A 19,072-nucleotide genomic window follows, 5' to 3' on the forward strand; every position below is an offset into this window, starting at 1 on the left:
AATTTGTTGTAGAGTAGTAGGGCCCTGAGTTCTTCCACAGCCAAATGCAAATTTAATTCCTATTTGGCATAAACCTGAGTGTCTAACCTTCCAGGGATATTCAAAGAAATGAAATATGTGTAGAGACTATGTGTGTAGTAATTGAGATATATAAACAACCGTAGGAAAACAGTTTTGTACAGGATATCTTATGGCCCATCCATGAACTGTTTTGAAGCAAAGCCAAAGGGATAATTTACTTAAATACACTAAAAGAGTATATGATAATACTAATGAGTGCAGTCACTGTTATGAAAGCTATTGGCTATGACCTTAGCGGGATCTATTGGGAAACGTGACAGTAGATTGCCTGAACTTACTTACAATGTGGAAGCTGGGTTCCCAGAGCAGAGGTTTCAGAGAAACTCAGGTGGAATGTGTCCTGCCTTTTCTAGCCCAACCTTAGAAATCACCATATTCTTACCTCTATCGACTTCTCTTTGCTAGAAGCAGCTCACCAAGGGCAACATATATTCAAGAGGAGAGGCATTAGATCCTACCCCTTTTTAAAAAAATTTTTTTAATGTTTATTTATTTTTGAGAGAGAGAGACAGAGCATGAGTGGGGGAGAGGCAGAGAGAGAGGGAGACACAGATTCCAAACCAGGTTCCAGGCTCTGAGCTGTCAGCACAGAGCCTGACGTGGGGGCTCAAACTCACAAACTGTGAGATCGTGACCTGAGCCAAAGTCAGACGCCTAACCGACTGAGCCCCCCAGGTGCCCCTAGATCCTACTCCTTGAAGGGAGAATTAGTAAAAGAGTTGTGTATGTACAGGTTGTAATAGCTCTACAAGCAGCTGGGCTGTTGCTTTCGGGCAGGGAGGCAAGATTAGCTGGGTATGGAGGGGCCGTGGTGGTGTGAAGGCAATGGATAGGTTCAAGAGGCCAGACGAACGTAAAGTCAAACGTTTTGAGTTGTGGGGAGAGTAGAGGAGAAATGACAGACGATGTGGCCTGAGCTTGGCTGACAAAATCCCTGGCACGTGATTGGTGCTCTGTGTATATAATGTTGAAGAGCTGGCTTTATGTTACCAGTCACTGAGCTTGGCGCTTTGGAGGAACAAGGTTGAGGGAGGAGGTAACGAACAGGAGTGCGAGAGATCTATGAAACATGCAAAAGTAGAGATGTAGAAAAACAGGTGTTACGCAGAAGAGAGAGACTGGGGAGACACCAGAATGTACGTGCTATTGAATGAACCGTCAAAGGGAGCAGGGAGGCCTGTATCAAGGAGAGAAGCGCTCGGGCCAGAGAGTGAGAAGGGGACAGTCCTCATTCTGGTGACCTTCAGATAAAAGTGAAGATTAGCACGTGTGTTCTGATCGTGGAAACTATGAGAACGAACGTGTCCCCCGTGGGCAAGTAAATGTAGAAGGTAACACTGTAGTACTGGGGCTGAGGGGCCTCTACGGCTAACGCTGATGGAGCTGAGGAATGGGGAGAGAAAGTGGGTTATCAGAGAAACAGTGGAGGCCGGATTTTAAAAATTAGGGATATAAAATGTCACTGAGAGTTTGAATTTAAACAGTACTACTGGATATTATTTGAAGGAAGTTATTGGTAATTGGAGAAAAAGTCCAGTGTAATCTGATTGGAATCTGGAATGCCGGGGGCTTGTACAGTAGCCCCTAGAATCCTACCACATTTTAAACTCAGATAGACAGGATATGCATCCATCAATTTTGGAGAAGCATTACCTGTGATCATTAGTAGGAGACAACGAGGCATCTTGGGAAGTAGGCCTATTACAATTCGATGTTTACAAAGACTGTGAAACTAACATGGCTGGCCAGAGGAGCGGGAGCCTTTCCCACATGAAGTATAGTCACGAAAATGCGCTGAGTGGTATCTGAGGAGACAAAGATCACCAAGTCCCTGGGCCACTAAGGTAACAAGGGTTAAGTGGAAGGTCTTTGTCCGGCGTTTCTTTTTTCTTTTTTTTTTTTTTCTTTTTATTATTATTATTTTTTTAACATTTATTTATTTTCAAGACAGAGAGAGACAGAGCATGAACGGGGGAGGGTCAGAGAGAGAGGGAGACACAGAATCTGAAACAGCCTCCGGGCTCCGAGCAGTCAGCACAGAGCCCGACGCGGGGCTCGAACTCACATACCGCGATATCGTGACCTGAGCTGAAGTCGGATGCTTAACCGACTGAGCCACCCAGGCGCCCCTTTGTCCGGCGTTTAACTGTCGAGTCTCCTAACTCAAATGGACCTTCATTTCTGAAGAAGTAAACAATTCATTCCTGGTCCTCATCTCAGAGAGCGAGCGTTATTGTTGTTGCTTTTTAACTCACTGGTAATAGGGAGGCATAGGCCAGTTTTGAAGTTCCTGAGAATCTGACTGTCATATAGGCCCGATTCAGGAAAGTAAACCACCAACTTGCCTGGGAGAGAGAACCGCACATGGTCTTAGGATGTGTGATGTTGTGAGGACAGATGGAGCAGTGCTCCTTTTCTTCCGTGTAAAGAGTCGTTTAAATGACTGGCTGTGTTCGTTTTTCTTCTGCGTGTGATCTGTCACCTCATTTAGTGAATGGCGTTTCCTCTCGAAGTCCGAGAGCGACCGCTCCTGGGGACGACTCCGTGGACGGTCTGCTGCAGCGGATGGTACAACATGAGGACCAGGCGCCCCTGGGGAAGAGTGTCGAGGCCGCGATCACATCCGCCTCTGTGCCGCCTTCCTCCAGTCCGGGCCACAGCCACGGCAAGGAGCGAGCCCCGGGGAGACCAGACAGCCTTCTCGTGCCTGCGGTCCCCGGCGACTCCTGCAGTGGTAGCATCTCACTCCTCTCCGAAAAGTTGCCGAGCAGCCGTTCGCCCCCGCACATCAAGAGGAGCGTAGTGGAAGCCATGCAGCGCCAAGCTCGGAAAATGTGCAATTACGACAAAATCCTGGCCACCAAGAAAAACCTGGACCATGTCAACAAAATACTAAAAGCCAAAAAACTGCAAAGACAGGCCAGGACAGGGAACAACTTCGTGAAACGCAGACCAGGCCGACCTCGGAAATGCCCCCTCCAGGCCGTGGTGTCGATGCAAGCCTTCCAGGCCGCCCAGTTGGTCGGCCCCGAGCTGAGCGAAGGCGAGGAGAGAGCAGCGGCGCCCTTCCGTCCTGACACCGTTACGGATGTCATCGAGGCTGTTGTCCAGAGCGTGAACCTGAGTCCAGAACAGAAGAAGGGGTTGAAGAGGAAAAGTTGGCTGTTGGAAGAACAGACCAAGAAAAAGCAGAAGCCGTTCCCAGAGGAAGAACGAGAGCGCACTGAAAGGTAATTCCTGGTTTCACACTTGGTCTGGGTGGAGGACACACAGACGTGTCACAGATGTGACCTATCCATACGCAGCTGAGTGACTCTTCGTTATAGAAAACCTGCACTTCTCTGTTTTATTGAAAAGTTCCTCTTCAGGGCCGCCTGGGTCATTCAGTTCATTAAGCGTCCGACTCTCTCTTTCTTTTTTTTTTTTATGTTTATTTTATTTCTGAGACAGACACAGAGCGTGAACAGGGGAGGGGCAGAGAGAGAGAGAGAGAGGGAGACAGAGAATCTGAAGCAGGTTCCAGGCTTCGAGCTGTCAGCACAGAGCCCGACGCGGGGCTCGAACCCACAAACAGTGAGATCATGACCTGAGCCGAAGTCAGACGCTCAACCGACTGAGCCACCCAGGCGCCCCAACATCCGACTCTTGATTTTTGACTTGGGTCACGATCTCAAGGTTCCTGAGTCTGAGCCTGCGTGCAGAACCTGCTTGGGATTCTCTCTTTCCTTCTCTCTCTGCCCCTCCCCCACTTACTTTAAAAACAAGGGGGGGGGGTTCTTATTATAACTGCCCCAAATTATAAATAATTAAGCACAGGGAATGTAACAATTCAGTCTAATCCCCTCACTCTACAGGTGAGGAGGTCCAGGCCCAGAGAGGTTACCTATTTTACCCAGTACATAGCTGTGCGCCTGGAATTATTTTTACTATCACACCATCTCCTGTATGCTCTAACCTTGTCTTCCTGTCATCGCATACGTTTTTCTGCATGTTAGATTTATTTCCTTCATAGTTTCCTGGTTACATTTTTACATTTTTCTAAAAGATACAGAGCACAGAGCCAAAAGTCATCCAAAATAAGAGCATTTAATCCTTTTGTTATGTATCCAACCAGATTCATTCCCTGAAGGTATATTTGGTATTTTTAAATGAGCTAATGACAATATTCACCATTTGCAGATGGCTTTTCCTTTACTAAATGTAGCATGTCAGTCACAGTCAATGGCATCCCTCGTTCACAGAGAAATACAAACTGAAACTGCTAGATACATTTTAAGCCTCTTAACATGTATTGTCAGACTGCTGTCTTAATAGTCACGTACTCTTTACCCCCCACCCTTATCTACCCTGGAAATTATCTTTTTAAAAAATCTTTATCCGGGGGCAGGGAAAAAAAACCTTTCTCAATCTGATACAGCTGAAATATACTTCCTAAATGTTACTTGCTGCTTATTTTAATTTGCACGTTTTTGCATAGTAGAAGACATTAGTATGTGTTGTGTTCCGTACCTGTTTTTTAAGTGCTCATTACCTGCAGTCACAATGATAACCCTGGGGCGCCTGGCTGGCTCAGTGAGAAGAGCCTGTGACTTTTGATCTTGGGGTTGTGAGTTTGAGCCCCATGTTGGGTGTAGAGATTACTTAAATTAAAAAAAAAAAAAAAAAAAAAAAAAAAAAAAAAAAAAGAATGATAGCCCTTAATGTTTGTTGTATGACATCATTTGGTTTTCTTTATATTCTCTTGCCAAACAGCAGTAGGACAGTTATCAGTCTTTTTCTCTATCATCTACCTTGGTGAATCCCATATAGAGGTTTCTTATATCTCTCTAATGCATCATCTATAAAAAAGACTTCTTTTCCTAGAGAATATACAGGATATATATTTTTTTCATGAGTAATACAAGCTTGTAGATACATCAGTGAAACTAAAAGCTTACTGGTTGAGAAGTTGTGTCTCTCTTCACATGATCTCATTTCTTCTCAAATCCTGTTCTCTTTGTGGGCATGGGCGTTAAGAGCGCACCGTGTAGCGGTGCCTGGCTGGCCCAGTCAGGGGAGCATGCCTCTCTTGACCTGGGGGTCGTGAGTGTGAGCCCCATGCTGGGAGGGACCCCTCTTAGGAGATTGTGCAAGAAAGGACATGACGTAGTGAGATCCCAGGGGCAGCAGCAATTTTTCACCTTTTTCTGATTAGAACCTACTATAGTACTTGGTATGTAGCAGGAATTTATTCATTTCTTCATTCAGTAAGTGTTTATTGCAAAATTACTTATCCCATGTGCTGAGGGTAGGTAAGAGTGGTAAGCAGATAGAGATACACTCCCTGTCCTCATGGAGTGTGCAGCCTAAGTATGAGTAGGGAGAGTTAGTGCTATGAGAACGAATTGTTGAGGTAATTGACCTAGCTTCCCTGTGGAAGTAATTACTAATTAAAATCTGAAGAATTGACTTCATCTGTTATATAAGGCGTGAGGCTAGAGCACACATTATGGGCTCAGTATGAAAAGGCAGAGCAGGTTCAAGGAAGTGAAAGAATGCTTTTGTGGCCAAAACACAGAGCAAATTCTAGTAGTGTGGTCTAGAGCTTAGAGAATGAGTCTAAAGAAAAGGTTGTGGGGGCCAGATCATGCAGAGGGCCTTGTATGCCATGTTAAAGAGTACGGACACTATTTGATTAGTAACAACCCAGATGGCAAAAGAATAATGGTTATGGGGCGCCTGGGTGACTCAGTCGGTTAAGCATCCAACTTCGGCTCAGGTCATGATCTCGGGGTTCGTGGGTTGGGGCCCCACGTCAGGCTCTGTGCTGACAGCTCGGAGCCTGGATCCTGCTTCAGATTCTGTGTCTTCCTTCTCTCTGCCCTTCCCCTGCTCACTCGCTCTATCTCTCAAAACTAAGTAAACATTTTTTTTTAAGCTTAAGAAAAGAATAGTATAATGGTTATGAGCTGGGTTCTAGATCAGAAGAATCTGGGTTCAAACCCTGGTTCTAAAAGGAAAAAGGACAAATTTTAAAAGCTGTGTAAAAAATAAAATCATCTCTCCTTTGCTCTACTGGTGGGAATGCAAACTGGTGCAGCCACTGTGGAAAACAGTATGGAGGTTCCTCAAAAAATTAAAAATAGAACTACCCTATGACCCAGCAATTGCACTACTAGGTATTTATCCAAGGTATATAGGTGCTGTTTCTTGGGTTTTGGGGGGGTTTTTTAAGTTTTTTTTTTACATTTTATTTATTTTTGAGAGAGAGAGAGAGACAGAGAGCACAAGTGGGGGAGGCGCAGAGAGAGAGGGAGACACAGAATCCAAAGCAGGCTCCAGGCTCTGAGCTGTCAGCACAGAGCTTGACAAGGGGCTCAGATTCATGAACCCTGAGATCATGACCTGAGCCGAAGTCGGACACTTAACCGACTGAGCCGCCCAGGTGCCCCCAGGTGTGCTGTTTCTGAGGGGCACATGCACCCCCGTGTTTATAGCAGTACTATCCACAATAGCCAAAGCATGGAAAGAGTCCAAATGTCCATCGACAGATGAATGGATAAAGAATATATATACATATACACACAATGGAGTAGTATTCGGCAATCAGAATGAAATCTTGCCATTTGCACCTACATGGATGGAACTAGAGGGTATTATGCTAAGTGAAATTAGAGAAAGACAAATATCCCATGACTTCACTCATATGAGGACTTTAAGCTACAAAACAGATGAACATAAGGGAAGGGAAGGGAAGGGAAGCAAAAATGACATAAAAACAGGGAGGGGGACAAAACCTAAGAGACTCTTAAAGACAGAGAACAAACTGAGGGTTGCTGGAGGGGTGGTGGGAGGGGGATGGGCTAAATGGCCGAGGGGCATCAAGGAAGACACTTGTTGGGTTGAGCACTGGATTCTACTCCTGAAATCATTGCACTATATGCTAACTTGGATGTAAATTAAAATAAATAAAATTTAACGACAAAATAAAATCATAATTCAAATAGTTAAAACTGAATCAACACTATGCTACTATATCAACTTGTCGGATGTATCTAAAGAGGTGGCTAGAGTGGGATTCATAGCCTTTAAAACTTATATTACTTTCTAAAATGCTGAAAATTTATGAACCGTGAGTCCAATTAAGAAATGAGAAAAACCAGAGAATAAGCCCCAAAAGGTAAATGGGAAGTGAAGGAAATGAAACATATATTAAATTAACAAAATAAAGCTAAGGTACAATAGAGAGACTCACTGAAGACCAAAGTTAGTTCCTTAAAGACTAATAAAATATACAAACTTCTAGTAAAGTTGATCAGTGAAGAAAATTATAAGTTAAAAAGGAGATAAGCTGTATATGAGAGATTAAAAAATGACTACTATAAGCATGTTATGCTCCACAAATTGGAAAACTCAGTTGAAATGTATGTATTCCTAGGAAAAACCTACTCAAGAAGAGATAACCTGAGTGTTTCTTTTCCATAAATCCAATCTTTAATTTAAAATCTTGCTGCAGGGGCGCCTGGGTGGCGCGGTCGGTTAAGCGTCCGACTTCAGCCAGGTCACGATCTCACGGTCCGTGAGTTCGAGCCCCGAGTCAGGCTCTGGGCTGATGGCTCGGAGCCTGGAGCCTGTTTCCGATTCTGTGTCTCCCTCTCTCTCTGCCCCTCCCCCGTTCATGCTCTGTCTCTCTCTGTCCCAAAAATAAATTAAAAACGTTGAAAAAAAAAAAATTTAAAATCTTGCTGCAAAAAAAGCAGCAGGACCAGAAACTTCTACATACTTGAAAGAAAAGGATCATTCCATTCTCCTTAAAATTCTTTAGAGACACCTGGCTGGCTCGACCGGAGGATCATGTGACTCTTGATCTCATGGTCATGAGCTCAAACCCCACACTGGGTGGAGACAGACAGACGTACATACATAAACAAACTTTAAAAAAAAAAAAAAAAAAAACTCTTTAGAGATGATGGGGGAAGTAGGGAGGGGAATACACCTACAGAAAGTACATAAACATTAGAAATAAGTTCATCTTTTTTTCATAAAGCCAACACTGATGTCGACGTGGAAGGGGTGAACACTGCTGGCCAGTATCCCATGCGCCTCCCCAGTCACAAACTGCTTCACCACTAGCCAAAGTCAATTTCCTGACTTCTGATGTAACCACCTCCTTACCTTTTTCTTCTACACCCTTTAAGTTTGCAAGCTAGACAATGTCGTTCAGTTTACCCTCACTGAACTTCGTGTGGATGGAATTGCACAGGACATACACTTTTGTATCTTCCCTTTCTTTGCTCGACATGTGCCTCTGTATCTGTGCTGCGGCATGTTGCCGTAGTCCTTTCCGTCGTCGGTACAGAATTCAGTTCTCTGCTTCACTGTTGGGTCGTTTCGACTTTGAGACTGTTTCCCAAAAATGCTGGTGGATATGGGCACGAATCTCCCCAGGGTGTATTCCAAGGGATGGAATTACTGAATAACGTAAAAGATTTGTCCCCAGACTTCTTGAAGCCGGTGCGTTGAGCTGGTACGGAACTGGTTCGGTAAGAGAAGGCAGCCTTGCTACGCGAAACCGTAACACTGCTTATCGACAGGGACAGAGAACAGTGTTTAATAAATTGTGCCCTAAAAGTTGATATTACATAGTAACGGGAATGAAATTGGATCCTGTCTCATCCCAGATACAAAAGTTAACTCCCAGTTGATTAAATCCATAATAATTAAATCCAAAAAAAACTACACAACTTTATTGTCAGAAAGGAGTTCATAAGCCAGATCTCAAAAGCAGTACCATACAGGTAAAAAGACTGACATACTCAATTATATTAAAGCTAAACTTCCATTCGTCAAACATCAGGACAAATATATGAAGACTTGCTACAAACTGGGAAATTTGTGACACGTGTGATGTATACAGTTTTGGTGTCCAGAATACATAAACAGCAACAAAATTGTGTTACAAATAAACCCTATGTAATCTAACAGTTACCCTTTAGAGAAAGTCTTGCCCAACAGTCACCAGAACACTTTTCGGAAAGGTAGTGGCAAGATTCATTATAATATATAGAAAATAGAAATATCCAACATTACCACGAAAAGGAATAAACACAGTTTTCCACGCAATGGAAAATGATATGGTAATAGAGATTCATGAATTACAGCTGATAATGTAATAATAGTGGATGAATCTTATAAACATTAAGTAAAAAAAAAAAAAAAACAACCAAGTTCCTAAAAATGATATACTAACTGGTCCTACTTTTATAAAGCAAACACATACACAAACTAAACAAATTACTGCATTTTTTTAATAATTTAATTTTTTTAATGTTTATTTTTGAGAAAGAGCACAAGCAGGGGAGGGAATGAGAGAGACGGAGACGCAGGATCCCAAACAGGCTCCAGGTTCCAAGCTGTCAGCACAGAGCCTGACGCGGGGCTCAAAGTTAGGAATGGCGAGATCATGACCTGAGCCAAAGTCAGACGCTTAACTGACTGAGCCACCCAGGTGTCCCCAAATTACTGTATTGATGTAGATAGATATATCATGAAACCATGTATTTTTTTAACGTTTGTTTATTTTTGAGAGAGACACACAGAGTGCAAGCTGGAGAGGGACGGAGAGAGAGGGACACAGAATCCAAAACAGGCTCCAGGCTCTGAGCTGTCAGCGCAGAGCCCGACACAGGGCTCAAACCTATGAACTGTGAGATCACGACCTGAGCCAAAGTTGGATGCTTAACCCACTGAGCCACCAGGCACCCTGTGATGAACCATATTTTAATGTGCATTACCTCTTCCTCTTTTTTTTCTTGAAAAATTCAGTCTTGGGGCACCTGGGTGGCTCAGTCAGTTGGGTGTCTGACGTCAGCTCAGGTCATGATCTCTTGGTCCATGAGCTTGAGCCCCCCATCAGGCTCTGTGCTGACAGCTCAGAGCCTGGAACCTGCTTCAGATTCTGTGTTTCCCTCTCTGTCTCTCCCTCTCTCTTTGACCCTCTCCCGCACTCGCTGTCACTCACTCGCTCTCTCTCTCTCTCTCTCTCTGTCTCTCAAAAATAAACAAAAAAATTAAAAAGAAAACTTCAATCTTCTTTTCTCTTTCTTTTTAATGTTCATTTATCTTGAGAGAGAGAATCCCAGGCAAGCTCTGCCCTGACAGTGCAGACCCAGACATGGGGCTCCACCTCATGAACCATGAGATCATGACCTAAGTCTAAATCAAGAATCAGATGCTTAACCGACTGAGCCCACCCAGGTGCCCTGAAAAATTCAGTCTTAAAGTCGTTAGGTCTAGGTGTCCACATGGGGTATGGAAACCGTGGTGACCCTGAGTTGGGTGTTGGAGACTTCATGGAGCGAAGAGTTGGGGCCTGGGACAAAGTAGAGAGAACATCAACCCCGCCTCGGGTGTCAGAGCCTGAGTAGAATGAGATGGATGCGCTTGTGGAGAGAGAGCCCAGTGTTGGTATAGACACCGGCAAGGGCGGGACGTTGTCCACTCAGACTTCACTAAGGAGAATTTTTAAAAATCTGTGGATGGGCATTTGCATGTCTTATAAGCCCTCATGGTAATTCTGATGTGTGTAGTCAATGGACAGCACTCGAGGAAACGTGACACTGGGAGAATTTGTGTATGCAGGTGATAAACAGGAAAGCAGAAGTTGTTTTTGATTACAGAAAAAAGAAAGAAGGTAAGGCACAGAAGTAGAAATGAATTTGCCTGGTAAGGAGAACGGCAATCAATCAATCAAACAAACAAATAAGAACCGGTGAAAAGAGAAATAACAAATTAATTGATTGGATAGATAGATAAATCGATTGATCCTGTTACCAAGTACCAAGTATGATTTGTCCCAGTTATAAAAGACTTGTTCACCATCTGAAAGCATATTAAGGGTCCTCATCACATCAAAAGGCTAAAGAAGAAGAATCACACTAATCGTATCAATAAATGTAGAAACGTAATTTCACAGACTAACTCGTTTGTGATAAAAACTGAGCAGTCTGGGAACAGGAAAACTACCTCAACATATTAAAGGCCTTATACAAAAAACCCCGCAGCTAACAGGATCCATGGTGAGAGATTGAGAACTTTTCCCCTAATATCAGAAATGAGGAAGAATGTCCACTTTTGCTGCTTTAATTCAGCCTAGTATTAAAATTCCTGACTGATGTAGTCAGGCAAGAAAAAGGAGTAAAAGGCTTCTAAAGTGTAAAGGAAACAGCAAAATGAGCTGTGTTCACAGATGCTGTGATCTTACATGAACCCTTAAAGATCTCAAACAAAACAGCTGTAGAAGCTTTTGAACAAGTTCAGCAAACTTGAAAACACAAAATCAGTTGCGTTTCTATACACTGATAATTTTCTAAAAAGGAAATTACAAAAACAGTTCTACTTACAGTGGCATCAAGAAGAACAGACCTAAGAATAAACTTAGCAAGGGGCCCCGGGGGGCTCGGTAGGTGGAGCCATGCGACTCGATCTTGGGGTCGTGAGTTCAAGCCCCATGTTGGGTGTAGAGCTTACTTAAGAAGAAACTTAAAAAAGAAAATTTAAAAAAAAGGAGGGGAGGGCACCTGGGTGGCTCAGTCGGTTAAGCGTCCGACCTCGGCTCAGGTCATGATCTCGTGGTCCGTGAGTTCGAGCCCCGTGTCGGGCTCTGTGCTGACAGCTCAGAGCCTGGAGCCTGCCTCAGACTCTGTCTCTCTGCCCCTCCCCTGTTTGCTTATACTTCTTATGAAAAATAAAGATTGAAAAAAAATTTTTATTAAAAAAAAGAATAAACTTAGCAAGGCAAAACTTGTACATTGAAAACTACAAATCATTGTTCAGTCAAATTAAAGAAGACATAAATAAATGGAAAGACAGCCTGCGTTCAGGGACTGGAAGACTTAATGTTGTTAAGATATCAGAACCACCCAAAGCGATCTACAAATTGAGTGCAATAGCCCAGTGATGTGTTTTTCATGGAAATAGAAAAATCGATTCCCTGCCATGTCATTGCTTTGGGCTTAAGGTCCCTGACCAATCTGCTTGCTTATTTTTATTTTATATATTTTTTCCAGGGTTTTTCCTTGTACCTAGTGCAAGGATAAGTGGCAATATCTATTCCGTCTTTGCCTGGAGCTAGAATCAACTTAATTTTTAAAGATTAAAAAAAAGCTTTTTAAATGTTTATTTATCTTTGAGAGAGACAGAGTGCAAGTGGGGGAGGGGGAGAGAGAGAGACAGAATCCAAAGCAGGTTCTAAGCTCTGAGCTGTCAACACAGAGCCTGACGCGGGGCTCGAACCCGCTAACCGCGAGATTGTGACCTGAGCTGAAGTCGGACGCTTAATCGGCTGAGCCACCCAGGAGCCCCTAAAGATGTTTTTGATAGGGGTGCCTGGGTGGCTCGGTCAGTTAAGCGTCTGACTTCAGCTCAGGTCATGATCTCACGGTTTGTGGGTTCGAGCCCCACATCAGGGTCTGTGCTGACAGCACCGAAGTCTGCTCGGACTCTCCCTGTCTCCTCTGCTTCTCCCTCATGTGTGCACAGTCTCTCTCTCTCCCTTTTTCTCAGAAATAAACATTAAAAAATGTTTTTGATTGACTTAGAATTCTACTTGGACAGGCTTTCTCCTCCTCCTCCTCCTCCTCCTCCTCCTCCTCCTCCTCCTCCTCCTCCTCCTCCTCCTCCTCCTCCTCCAGCACTTAAAGATGTTATCTCATTGCCTTCAGCCTTGAATTGTTTCAGACATGAAATACTCATTCCTATTTTTGTACTCCCGTATAGATTGTTTATTTTTTCCTCTAGCTTTTAAAAACTTTTCGGTATTTATTTAGCAGTTTACTGTGATACACCTTGTTGTATTGGAGTTTATATTGTTAATGGCTTGTTTAGCTTCTTGGAACTTTGAGCTTATACTTTGTATCAAATTTGGAAAATATTTGGCCATGAATCTTTGGGGTTTTTTCATTATGAATTTTTTTACTTTGTAGATGTCACGTAATTGTGTATCTAGTTTTTGTTCTTTTCCAAATGGTCACGGTTTTTTTGGTAGGCAGTTAAGTTACTTGTGGTTCAGTTTAGATCCTTTGGAAGACTGTTTTTAAGCTTTATTAGTGCTAGTCTTTGGTCTAGGGATAGTTGAGTCCTATGAAACTGGCTGACACTACCCTCTGGATTGTCTGTGGAATGCCCTGCAGTTTCTCTCCACTCTGCCTAGTGGAATCAGAGTAGCGACCATCACGTACGAGCTCTTGGACTTGTTCAGGTCCCAGCACTCTGGTAGCTCTTTGTCTGGCTTTAGAGAATTTCGCCCTGTGTAGGTACCACCCGGACTTTAGTCTAGAATTACTTTCCTCCGTGGCTTTCTCCACGCCAGTGCTCTGCCTCACCAGCCTGAGTGCCCTCAGCGTTCTCTGTCTTTTCGGTTTATGTTGTTGGCTGTTCTCTGCTGTGGCTCTACTCCCTCCATCATCATCCTCCCTATGAACGCAGTTCTTATTTCTAGTTTTTTCTTTCTTTTCAATTTTCTTGGTGATCACAATCCTACAGTGTTGTCTGATGTCTGGTCATTGTTTTGTAAACTTTCTCTAGTTTCAATGTTTATTTATTTTTGAGAGAGAGAGCCAGAGCGCAAGGGGGGAGGGGCAGAGAGAGAGGGAGACACAGAATCCGAAGCAGGTTCCAGACTGTGGGCTGTCAGCACAAAGCCCAACATGGGGCTTGAACTCACGAACCGCGAGATCACGACCTGAGCTGAAGTCCAACTTTTAACCGACTGAGCCACCCAGGTGCCCTAAACTTTCTGTAGGTTTATAGTAGTTTACCATATTTCTACTACTTTCTGTTGGGAGGACCAGAGTGGCATCTGTTACTCCCATCACAGTCAGCTGAGGAAGTGCTGTATCTCATGTTTTACTTACTGTGGTGTTTTTTGAATAGACAGTAATAAAAATTACCTTTAAACTCTCTTTCTAGCTTTACTGAAACAACAGTTGAGATTCCCGGTCCTCCTGAAACCCCAGCCAAGCCTCCCGAACCTGAAGGTAGCTTGCAGCCTGTGCTTTCTCTCATCCCAAGGGAGAAGAAGGCCCCACGTCCCCCAAAGAAGAAGTATCAGAAAGCAGGGCTGTATTCTGACGTTTACAAAACTGCAGAGTAAGTAGTCACATCTGTCAGCCGGCATGTCTTAAAGACCATTCTTCCGTGCTTGAAATGATACTTTGACTATCAAAAAACACCATATGAGTGCAGGGCCCACAAATACTGACCTCATCACAGACACCGCAGCATCCACTGTGCTAGTGACACTGCGCTGTGTTGTTCGGGGCTAATTACCTTCCTCTCTTTTGGGTTTTGTTTCAATTTAAAAAAAATTTTTTTTTTTTACTGTTTGTTTATTTTTGAGAGAGAGAGTGAGCATGACCAGGGGAAGGGCAGAGAGAGAAGGAGACACAGGATCCGAAGCAGGCTCCAGGCTCCGAGCTGTCAGCACAGAGCCTGACGCGGGGCTGGAACCCACAAGCCGCGAGATCATGATCTGAGCCGAAGTCGGACGCTCAACCGACTGACCCAGGCGCCCCTGTTTCAATTTTTTTAATTCTAATTACTTAACATTTGGTGTAATATTAGTTTCAGCATCTTCCCTGTTCTTCATCTTCTCTCTGCCTTTCTAGCGGTATCTTTTTTCTTTTTTAAAAATAAGAGAAATGATACTATGTGGGTATCTAAAATGATCTTGATTTTTTACATTCATTCCTCATTGATTGAATGTTTTCTGTGTTTTCAAACACTTCGCTGAAGGAGTGAAATACGCTCCTTGTAGGAACGTCCTATCCCTTTGGGAGGGGCAGCTCAAGAAGAACCTCAATTAAGAGTGTGTAGAGCCCAAGGGTGCCTGGCCAGCTCAGTCGGCAGAACATGTGACTCTCGGTCTTGGGGTTGTGGGTTTGAGCCCCATGTTGGGTGTAGAAATTACTAAAAAATAAAATCTCTAAAAAAGAAAAAAAAGAAGGTGTAGAGCCTGAAAGAGACATCAACTGACTGTGTCACTGTGTATAAACGTGATGAATTTTTTTAAGTTTATTTATTTATTTTGAGAGAGAGAGAGGGGAAGAAAACGAAAGAACTCCAGTGGGGGAGGGGCAGGGAGAGAGAGAGAATCCCAAGCAGGCTCCGTGCCATCAGCACAGAGCCCGACATGAGGCTCAAACCTGTGAACTATGATATCAGGACCTGATCTCAAGCGCCCCCAATCAATCACCCAACCGACTGAGCCATCCAGGTGCCCCAACATGATATTTTTAAGAAAGGAGAAGTGTGTGTGTGTTGTGTGTGTTTTTGGATAACTCTAGTGACAGAGCAGACAGTGTATGACAGGGCTGCAACAACAGACACTCGGCGTCCGTCAAAAGGTCATGAGGGTGTGAAGGAAAGGTTACATTTTAGACGTATGTCCGACTCAGTGGGGTTAAAGTGTCTGCATGTGAGCCACAGCACCTTATTTTGCAGTGAAAAGTTTTCTATTGATTGACCACTGAGGTAGATTCCACATAAACTCTTTGTACCCTATTCTTGCTTCTAGGATCATGAAAATGTTTTATTCATGAAGCTTATTCGTTGCAGATGCCGATAATAGGAAATTCAAATACTCGAGAATTCAAGAAGATACACATTTCTTTTCCTTTAACTTAAAAAATGTTATGAGGGGCGCCTGGGTGGCTCAGTCTGTTGAATGTCCGACTTCGGCTCAGGTCGTGATCTCACGGTTCATGAGTTCGAGCCCCGCGTCAGGCTCTGTGCTGACAGCTGGGAGCCTGGAGCCTGCTTCGGATTCCGTGTCTCCCTGTCTCTCTGCCCCTCCCCTGGTCGTGCTCAGTTTCTCTCTCTCAAAAATGAATAAACGTTAAAAAAAAAAAAATTTTTTTTTAATGTTAACAAAATACAAACTTCAAGGTTAATATGGTGTCTTCAGTTTCCTCACAGATCTAGGCTCCTTTGTTTCTGTCCCTCCATTTCAGCATTAGGCTTCCGTTTCTGTGGTTTCTTCTTGTTCCAACATAGCAGCTACAGCTCAGCCATCAGGTCTTCCTTGTAGAAAGCAGAAAAGAAGAAAGGGAGTGAAAAGTGTCCATCTTCTCTGTAAGGAAGCAGTATGGAGTGGACACGTCTTCCCACTCCTACCCAGACTTGAATCCCCAGTCCCCAGTGTGATGGTCTTTGGAGGCAGGAACTTTGGGAAGTAATTAGGTCATGAGGACGTTGCCCTTTGTGAGTAGGGTCAGCGGCCTTCTAAGAAGAAACGCAGAGACATGGCCTCCTTCCACTATATGAGGAGTAGCAGGAAGGTGGCCCTGCACGCCAGGGAGAGAGTTCTCACTGGAACTCACCCCTGATCTTGGACATCCCAGCCTCCAGAAGAGTGAGAAATAAAAATGTGTTGCTGACACCCCCCCAGTCTCTGGTAATGTGTTGTAGCAGCTCAGGCTGATGAGAAAGGAGAATTGAAAACCTCATTTATAGACCCTGGCCAGAACATCATCATGGAACCACACTTCAGGCTGGGAAATCAGGGTTCATATTCCAGTTGATGATGCCTGAAAAATAACTAGCATTCAGTCACTACAAGTGAGAAAATGGAAATGTATTTTGGAAAGAGCTATTTTTTTTCCAGTTACAATTTTAAGCAGTGTTTTTGCTGAACAGAGAAAACAAATATATTTATCAAGTTTTCTGCTAAAAAAAATTAAGTTCAAGTTTTACTTTTGTTTCTATAAATGTGTTTTTTTCTGGATTAAATCCCTAAAAATGGGAGATTAATAATAAAGTCAGATTGTGAATCAAAAGATCAGTATCTTCAACCATATCTGTGTTGTAAAATGTCTCTGGTCAGACAAAAGTCTTTCACTCGGAGAATGGACTAAAGTATCACCTTGTTTATGTTACAACTAGCTATCCACCTCTTAGAAATAAGTAGGTGGTGGTGGGGGCACCTGAGTGGTTCAGTCAGCTAAGCATCGGACTCTAGATTTCAGTTCAGGTCATGATCTCATAGTCCATGAGTTCGAGCCCCGCACCAGGCCCTGTGCTGACAGTGCAGAGCCTGCTTGGGATTCTCTCTATCTCAAAATAAATGAATAAATAAGTGAAATTTTTAAAAATAAGTAGGAAGAGGGGCGCCTGGGTGGCGCAGTCGGTTAAGCCTCCGACTTCAGCCAGGTCACGATCTCGCGGTCCGTGAGTTCGAGCCCCGCGTCGGGCTCTGGGCTGATGGCTCAGAGCCTGGAGCCTGTTTCCGATTCTGTGTCTCCCTCTCTCTCTGCCCCTCCCCCTTTCATGCTCTGTCTCTCTCTGTCCCAAAAATAAATAAAAAACATTGAAAAAAAAAAAAATAATAAGTAGGAAGAAAATGGTTTATAGGAATATTGTATTTTTTTTTTAAGTTATTTATTTTGAGAGAGAGCACACAAGCAGGAGAGGGACAGAGAGAGGGAGAGAGAGAATCCCAAGCAGGCTCTGCACTGTCAGTGCAGAGCTGGACGGGCACAGGGCTGGAGCTCACAAACCATGAGATCATGACCTGAGCCGAAACCAAGAGCTGGACACTAGCCAACCGAGCCACCCAGGCAGGCCCTATTCTGGGATATTTTGAAAACATTGATCAGATTGATACAGGTATGCATTCTTCCAAACCGTGAAGCCAGCATATTTTTATGGGCTGCCTGGTTGTTGTTGGTAGCAATTTGTGGGGTTTTTTCTTTGTTTTGTTTTTTATTAAGGAAGAATTATTTAGAGCAGTTGTAGGTTCACAACAAAATTGATACACAGTGAGAGAGAGTTTGCATACACCCCTGCTCACGCAGCCTCCCCTACCGTCAACATCCTGCAGTGCAGCACTACGTTTATTATAATCAGCTTCCACTGACACATCCTTATCGCCCAAAGTCACAGCTGACGTGAGGGTTCTCTCTTGGTGTTGTACGTTGTGTGGGTTTTCATAAATGTCTAACGACATGTGTCCACCTTTGTAATATCACACAGAATGGTTTCACTGCTGCCCAGAAAATCTTCCATTTTCTGCCAGGTTGTTTCTGGGGCCACAGAAGGGTACAAAGAAATTGCAAAGTTACTCTTGTATATAAATCATTATAGGCTTTAAAAAGTTATGAGGGGATATGGCTTCCCTCCTATGTGGAATTTAAGAAACAAAACAAACAGAGAAAACAAAAGAGTCACACCAAGAAACGGTCTCTTCACTCTAGAGAACACATAGGTGGTCGCCAGAAGGAGGGGGCACAGGTGTGGGTGAAACAGGTGACAGGGATGAAGGAGTGCACCTGTTGTGGTGAGCGCCGGGTGATGCGTAGAGGTGCTGAATCACTCCCGTGTACACCTGAAACTCATAGTACACTGTATGCTAACTCTACTGGAATTAAAAGTTAAAAAAAATTTTAAGACGCAGGGGGTGCCTGGGTGGCTCAGTCGGTTTAGCGTCTCACTCTTGGTTTCTGCTCAGGTCATGATCTCGCGGTTCATGGGTTCAAGCCCCACGTCGGGCCCACTGCTGACAGCTCAGGGCCTGGAGCCTGCTTCGGATTCTATGTCTCCCTCTGTCCCTACCCTTCCCCAACTTTCATTCGGTCTCTCTCAAAAATAACTAAACATTTAAAAAAGAAAGAAAATGTCATTGTTACAGTTGAAAAGGATTAAAGATTGATCAGATGGTCTGGCGTGAAGAGTGTAAAGGACAGGATGAGAGTCAGTGAAGATCCCCGTGTTTTGTTTTGTATTCCTGGGCGGATAATGTCATTAGCTAAAATACCAGAAAAAAAGTCGTACAGACAGTACTCCTTGGTTTAAGAAAACCTCCATCATTAATGTTCCTTTCTATAGGTACCAAAAAATGTCTCGTAATACGGTCAACACGCTGCTCATGGAGGTTAGCCTGTACATCAGTTTTCTCTGTCCTCTCTACCAGGTCACTCAAGTTGCTTGAAGCAACACAGATGTATCGTCTTACAGT

The 19,072-nt window shown here is 43.7% G+C and overlaps 1 protein-coding gene across 7 annotated transcripts in view; it reads left to right on the forward strand.

The window, feature by feature from the left end:
* The window catches only part of ASH1L (ASH1 like histone lysine methyltransferase), a 191,952-nt gene that overhangs the window by 85,511 nt on the left and 87,369 nt on the right, over positions 1–19,072 (forward strand). For 6 of the 7 annotated variants that reach the window (XR_006199097.1, XM_042926085.1, XM_042926084.1 and 3 more), the window contains exons 5-6: positions 2,573–3,311; positions 14,029–14,208. Coding sequence is in view for 6 of the 7 variants with exons in the window: in XM_042926085.1 (XP_042782019.1) it covers positions 2,573–3,311; positions 14,029–14,208 (919 nt within the window). In the remaining variant the exon portion in view is untranslated. The remainder of the gene's footprint in view (positions 1–2,572; positions 3,312–14,028; positions 14,209–19,072) is intronic. The other variant, XM_042926090.1, reaches the window with a different exon arrangement.

Source organism: Panthera leo, chromosome F3 (genome assembly GCF_018350215.1).
Source record: "Panthera leo isolate Ple1 chromosome F3, P.leo_Ple1_pat1.1, whole genome shotgun sequence".
Taxonomy (NCBI): domain Eukaryota; kingdom Metazoa; phylum Chordata; class Mammalia; order Carnivora; family Felidae; genus Panthera; species Panthera leo.